The sequence below is a fragment of the Austrofundulus limnaeus genome, unplaced genomic scaffold, assembly GCF_001266775.1.
Source record: "Austrofundulus limnaeus strain Quisiro unplaced genomic scaffold, Austrofundulus_limnaeus-1.0 Scaffold0, whole genome shotgun sequence".
NCBI lineage: Eukaryota > Metazoa > Chordata > Actinopteri > Cyprinodontiformes > Rivulidae > Austrofundulus > Austrofundulus limnaeus.
This window is the reverse complement of record NW_013952402.1, coordinates 2,711,424-2,719,056: the sequence shown is the minus strand read 5'-3', so window position 1 is coordinate 2,719,056 and position 7,633 is coordinate 2,711,424. Positions and strand designations below refer to the sequence as shown.

General features: G+C 37.0%; 1 protein-coding gene across 1 annotated transcript in view; it reads right to left on the bottom strand.

Moving 5' to 3' along the window:
- eys (eyes shut homolog) overlaps positions 1–7,633 on the bottom strand; it is a 205,300-nt gene that overhangs the window by 39,848 nt on the left and 157,819 nt on the right. Inside the window, exon 42 of the mRNA XM_014010919.1 lies at positions 1,819–1,927. Coding sequence (XP_013866373.1) covers positions 1,819–1,927 — 109 coding nt within the window. The remainder of the gene's footprint in view (positions 1–1,818; positions 1,928–7,633) is intronic.

Genomic DNA, 7,633 nt, shown 5'->3' with positions numbered 1-7,633 from the left:
TGGCTTCCTAAAAACGCTGCAGGATTTCTCAAACATGCATGAATGAGTCAAAGCAAGGCTTTGGGCATGCTTTTTATGAGAGTATAACATTATAACATGACATAAAACTCAAAAAAGTTGATTTTACATGATATTGCCCCTTTAATGTAGAAATTTAAACTGGTGTTGATTTTCTACCAATGTTGCTCATTCACATCTAAACAATGTGGTAATCTCCTCCAGCAAAGGTTATTTGGAAATCTTACCTGCTAATTGTAGCATGAATAGAGCTCCTGTAATTAATGAAGGTGTTATAGGTAAAGAAAAAAAGATGAGGAGTAAAAAAAAAAAAAAAACACATTATAGCATCTCAGATTAGAAGACCATAAATCACACTGAGGTAGGGGGCATGCTGAGCCAGTGGGAAGGTTGAGTCCCTCTCTGTGTCTTTGAACGTGGAAGAAAAACAAAATAATTAATAACATATATAAGTGCCATGGATCAAATTAATGAGCCAAATCTGATCACCGTGTCAGCGCTATCTTAATGCTGCTTTCATGCTTGCCAACTTTGATCATCTATGGCAAGTTGCACAACAGGTGTACATGATTTTAATAGGTAATGGTTATTGCTGGGTCTGATCTGATAACATATGGGTAAGATAGTGTCAGAGTTGGGTGAATGAAGCCACTGTTGGGACAGCGGTGATGACTAAACAGAGGGATTGAGTAAAAAAAACTAAACTAAACAGGGTTGTTTCAGCTGCTGAACTCCTGCCAGAATGCATCATCTGTTTAATCAAATATGTGAAAGTGTAAATTCCCAATATTCTCTCTAATATCAGTACTGTTTTTGTACCATATATTCAAGTAAAATAGTAAAAACATGGTTTCACCTCAAACCAACTTGATTCAAAATGCTGCATGTATAGAACTATTTGACAAATTACAGTTTTATTTCTCTATAGCGACAAAAGTTTTTGCAAATATGAATTATTAGGACCCCCGCACATAAGCGGGAGTCATATTGTTTGCGTARGGTTTATTTATTTATTTTTACTTTTTTTCAGTGATTTTTGGTCAACCGTAGCACAAAAAAACAGCTGCACCAATCAACATGAAATTTGGCAGGACTGTAGATGAGTCCGACCTACACTGCGCCAGCCAATGGTTTTACGATAGACCCCATATTTGAGGAGGGGGCACCATCCAAAGAGGGGGTGTCTGGACATGCAAAAATGCTTATAACTAGAGCTATTATTTAATTTGTCTTGTTGGTTACGATAATACATAAATATTTGGTCTAAATCCTAATTTTATGTAATTTTAATGAGGATTTTTTAATGTCATTTAAAAAAAAAACCTCAAATAGTATTTGAATATTGAGATTTCCCAGCTGGAAAGAAACAAAAGCTTTGATAGCTCACAGGGATAATCAAAACATTTTAAGGCGTTTTTCCTCAAAATCTTTTTTTTAATTAATTAATTTATTTTTTGTTGCTAATGCTCAAAAAAGTGCTTCAGAAATTTTTTTGGATAATAATATTTCAGATAGTTCATTGAAACGATACATTGATAACACATTTATTTGTTATATTTTGACAAAATGTAACTTTTGCAAGTGTTTTAATCAAAACACTATCTGCCCATTTCTCCACATACAACTTTTAGACTTAATCCTCATTTCGATGTGATGGGTCYCATAAAACCCCATACTATCAATTTATTAGCGTATGGTAAACTTTGCTGCAAGAGGAAAGCCAGAACCAGCATGCGATTACAGGTTTCCAACAGGACATTTAAGATAATGGTTGATTTGACTGCAAGCAGGTCAGGGTACCTCTGACATGGCGTGTGACACAAACTCCTCATGATGCTGCGCCGTGCCATTATCTGCAGCAATTTCAATCCTACATGACCCCCCTTGTTTGCCAACAGGCACGCTGAAGCTGTAAAGAGAGAAAACACACAGAGCAGGGTTAGTAAGATAGGGGCGCTCGCCGCGCTCCACAATACCTGAGACTCCCAATAAATCCAGCAAAGCATGAAATATTCTGATGGGGAGACAGACAGAGCAGTCACAGTAATGGAGCTGCTAATGTGACCACTGAGAATATACCATAAACTGGCTAGGTATATATTACACACAGTTTTATGAGATTTTTTTATTTTTATTTTTTAAATGCAATGGCGTATTGGCTTGAAAGCAGTGGTGCGTTTGTATCGCTCCCTATCAGCCAAAACCCTGGGGAGACAACAAAAACAGAGCATGGCTTCCACTGTAAAATTTAAATAAAATAAAKGCCAGAAATAGGCTTCTTGCTCAGCGCTGCGGTGATTTCTTTAAGTTGTTGTGCTCCTCAGAAAACAGGGAAATTTACATAAAAATGCAATGCAGCCAGTAAAGTCAGAAAAGATAAAAGGTAGGCTGAGAGAAGCAGTCATTACCAGCTCAATTTAAATGATCAAGCTATAGTAAATGACGAGCATTAGCATGCCACATAAAACAACAGTTAAATTAACAGTACTAAAAAACAACAACAACAACAATAAATAAACGTATCAGCCTTGCACAGGTACACAAAACTGATGCAAGTTCTGATTATGTCACTCAGGATTAATTAATAATAAAAAAACGAGGGCACAAAGTAGATATACATTATAACCCTAATGAGAAGAAAGATAATTTTATCATTTGACCCTCTGTGCTTCTCTGGGGAAATACACAGTTGTGCTAGTCATTAATGTTGCAGTGTTAAGTAGCTGGTCTACTTGTGTCAAATTCCAACGTTGGCAAAGTCAAGTGATTCCTTTTCTCCAGTGTTTCACTGGTTCTTATGTTGGCTTTACGCAAACAAGGTTGCACACCTTTTATCAGGCACGTAAACAGAATTCTGTTGAGAAGTAATCAACATGATGCATGTTCACTGCACCGGTTTATCCAATATCTGCGGGTGAAACGTGACGTCTAACTATTATGTCACTGAGCTGCTAATTTGATTTGGCAAAATGTATTCGTCCATTCATTGTGACTGTACCAGTGTTTATGAGGACAAAAAAACCCTCAAATGTGTGCTTTAATAGCCAGATGGAAACAATAAGGGAAATCGTCGTCCTGTTAATTTGAAGCAGCCTTCCAGGATGCCTTCCTCAGGCAATCCCACGCTCACGACTTCAGGTAGAACTAATTACAGGTATGGAAATCACAGGAGCTCCTTTGTACACATATACGTGTGCGCATATGAGCACGTATACACAGACACACTTGAGAACAGGAACGTGGACGGCACCTTAATGTCCACAGAAACMAGAGAAGAGACCTATTACTATATCCTCAGGGTGCCTGGTGGGTTTCTGAGGTCATTCTCTACACATTTGCATAACGGCAACTGATTAGTGAGAGATTTCAGTAAATTACATTCCCCAACTGTTTATTTTTCCYTGGCACAATAATATTACAATGTCCAAATGAAATAAGTGAAATGATCTGATATTGCAGCAAAAACACTGTGWCAAAGTGTGACATCACATAATAAAATTATCTGTTCCTGAAGGCCTTTGAGGCACACTTTGTTAGCACAGTGGCTTTTTTTTCTCATTTTCTTAGACTGCTAATGGTGCAATTTCTGTCCTTGTGAGACGAGGGGATCATGGTCACTACGCAAACAGGATGATGTTACTTGATGAGCTCTTGTGAGTGTATTATGGTCCTGTTCAGCTAACTAGTCATGRATGCCTTAATGAAAACACAACTATTTAAATCTGGATCAAAATCAAGTCTTATCTTAACCCCAAATGTTTTTTTTTAATATTTTAGTGGAATAAAATTAATMACATACTTGAGAACATTTTCTAGTATTATAGCAATTCATTTGGCAGCACAATTTTTCTACAAATTACAGCAAATCCTGTTATGTAGTGATGTTTCACACACATTTATTAGGGGTGCAACGATACCAAAAATTCACGATTTGMTTCAGTTCAATACTTRAGTCTCACGGTTCAATATTTTTTCGATACAAAAAAGAGAAATGTCCATGCCCTTTTTAACTTGTAATGTATTTAAATTAATTAGGAACATTTGTTTAACCTCAAAAGTACAGTTTTTAAATTAAATGTTGCTGAAACAGCAAGTTTCTCAGTGGATCTGCACTCGACAGTGCAGCCTAGGTGGAGTAGTCGAACACAGATCAACTGATCCTTCAACACAGAGCATCTTCAGAAGACAAGTTGATAAAATAAATGTTAAAAATCTGTATTGTTCGATACAAGTGTGTATTGAACCTAAAGCACTGTATTGAACACCCCTAACATTTATATGGCGCAGTATGGGGGCCAAAACTAAAACTATTGTGCAATCYGTGGTTGCTACATTCTTGTAGCAGAAGTTTATATCTTTTCCTAAGCCAGCTACTGATCTGATTAACGAMAGGCCGGCGGCACCGGTAGTTCAAATTTGTTTTATGTTTAATATTTATTATTGACATCATGTTGAARGGTAAATTCTGTCCAACACCTGTCAGTGCATGTCGCTTATAAGTTTTGTATGGTAACCCTTTTTGTTGGGCCAGCTGCTCTGTTACGTGTGCTGGCCAATCATTAATCAGATCAATATTTGGCTTTGGAGTAGAAATAGCCTCCTGCTACAAGGATGTAGTAACCGCTGCTTGCACAAAAGTCTGAATTTTGGCCCTCATCCCATGCCATACATTTACAGTAATTTTAAGTGGCTCAGCTTTTCTAGCATTTATGGTAGTTTCCACCTGTGGCCCAAGGTAAGAAGCTGTCAGCCCAATATAAGATATTTTATTGATTTATAATGAGTGTTATATGCACTTCACAAATACATTGAGATATGTTTTTAGAGGATTTCATGTGATGACTTTGTCTATATTATTGTGATTTATATTGTGCTTTTAGAAGCTTCAACAAGTCTATTTAGTTAGTACATGCCTTGGACCAAATATGCAACATAAAGAAATCTGGCAAGGAAGTCTTTAAAAATCATTTTGGAATCATTTCATAACTTGACTTTTTTTTTTCATCAGAACAGAGAATTTTACTTGAAGATGACTACTTTAATGCTTTGCATCAATATTAACACATAAAAAGCACAAAAATAGTGTCTTTTAAAATATATGAATGAATCAGAAATAAAAAGAGGCTGTGATGTTTGTGATGTAGAGATTAAATAACGTGTAATTTCTTAAGAACCCTTCACTGCTTAGTCTCAAAAGATCAATAAAAACAGCACCAGCTTGAGGTAAATAAAAACATAAATAATGGATTTTTGTCCTAAACACAAAAAAAAAAAAAAAATCACCATATGTTGGTAATCTTTTTAACTCAATCATCATTTATGCATTTCTTCATCAGGCTAATGATCTAATCACAAGCGATTTGTCATCTCTAACATATCCCTTTAGACTGTCTGGTGTGTGACAAATCTAGGGCATCACCATTATCTGAACTTTCCTGAGGATAACCGCTGAAATATTACCTGCAATGTTAGGGGACTCTGCAAAAATATTTTCAGCGCCGCACCTTTACACAAAGGTATTTGTTAAAGCCGAGGCGGCTGCTTGTCTTCATCATCGAACGTGCCTCTTTCACAGCTCCCCGCAGAAGATTAGCAATGAGGGAGGATCATCATTAAAATATTACTGCTGCATAAAACATCTGAAAGTATTGGCAACAGATGGCAGTAAAACATCGTGCACCACACTTGGTGCCCTTGCAACATTTTTTCTCTGACTGATGGGCTGAATGTGACACGTTTTTCAACAGCTTACTAGTCTAACAATATTTTWKKWTRRTWAAYYAAAAAAAATCAAGTGATTATTCGGAACACAGAGTGGTGAATTTGTAATTTGTGAGTAATTTTGTAATTTAGAGTCAAGAGACTGTTCGTTCTGCATGCAGAGAGTCTGCTCAGTGGAGTTGAACATCTACGAGCAGATAGAATTAGTGGCTCATATGTTAGACACATATAGAGAAAACAAGTACCACCTGTTACTGTGATATTAGTGTTAGCACAACAGGTTGCAGAGTTGTTTCATATAAGGCAGAAAAATAAGACAATAATCCCCCCCAATATGGTTTATATTTAATAACTGTCATATCACACCACAACATCTACTGCACAGGGGGTATATAGCTTTCAARGAGTGCAGCAAACCTTGTATTTGGCCATCGTCTGCACCTAAAGTGGATGCAATGCCTACTCTGACAATGGTGCAGTGACTTCCTCACACGCAGCACTGCAGCACTTGCTGCATAATTTGTGCTGTGACCGGCAAGCCTCGATTAATTTGGGCAGCCTGTGTTCTATCATTATATCTCTGGTAACACAATTAAACAGTGCATGGCAAAGCTTCTGGCATTGTGGGGGTCTCAAAAGAGACTCCAAGAGAGCAGGCAGGGCTACCACTTGCTTCTTCGATAGGTCTTTTATGGAGAGRACAACATTAAATACAGCGTGACCGATAGACATGGCATGCCTCAGATCTGGCACAGTGTGGAGAGGGTCTGAATTTGAAAACTAAATTGTTTTGTGTTGAGATCTCTCCTTTTTTTAAAGTGCATATCCGATTTCACATTTAGACTAATAAATGTTTTCTTTTTTAATTTCCCTGCAATTAAAACAAAGTGGGGAAGTGTCAAGGATGATTAAGGATGTGTTATTACTCAGAGATGCAAAGTAATCACTGGCTGAAAACCAAATGGAAGATGGTCTTTACAAGTTTTTTTTTATATAAACAAAAGATCTGTAGGAGTTAATTTACTTTGAATTACTAATAATCTTCATATTCAAATACGCATTAAAATCAGTGCCAACAAATGGGCACAAAAGAAGCCTCTCAGCTCTTTAGTAAATGCTTGTTTTTGACACAAACAGGTGCTTCAGAACTGGGCTGGACTTGGACTCAGACAGCTCAGTTTCTGTGACATTAATTCAAAGAAGTCCGACTCCAGAGACGTCCTAAAAATGTCTTTTCAGTGTTTCTTCTCACAGCACACGTCTGTTTTCTTCCTCTTACAGCGGCTGTTGCTAGGCGACATTTCCCACCCACGTGTGGATTTTTACATCTAGAAACTCCTCTGAACGGTCAGCGACTAGGATCAGTAAATAACTAATACGATCCTGCAGYCTCTCGCACTGTTTTACTGACGCATCAGTGTTTAAATTAAAGGTATATGCTGTCCTGTGCGGACTATTAAAGCAGGAAAATGCTGTTTCAGGAGTTATGAGACTAGAAGTCGGGGCTTTCAATTATCAACAAAAAGACATTTTTCAAAACTTAGTGGATTTCTTTTTTTTTTTTAAAGGAAAGTCATCTATCAGTCAGCAGGAAAAATGTTTATATCCAGAGCCTTTGGTGCTGGACTTGCTGTGGGTAGGGAGACCAACTCAGGACATTTTTGCTGCTTCTTCAATAATCAGTAATGGATTTACCTGATTGATCTCTGGCTCACCCTGTTCTTGTGTCACAGCATTTTCTAAAAAGACACTGAAGTTCACKAAAAGTGGTTTTCAACAAAACAGTCCAAATTAAAGCCCTTTTAAAGGGATCCCTGATTAGTTGTAACATTAGATTTTATTTGATAAACATATATTTTAATTGTAAAATAAAGACTGTAAAAATACTGTAGGC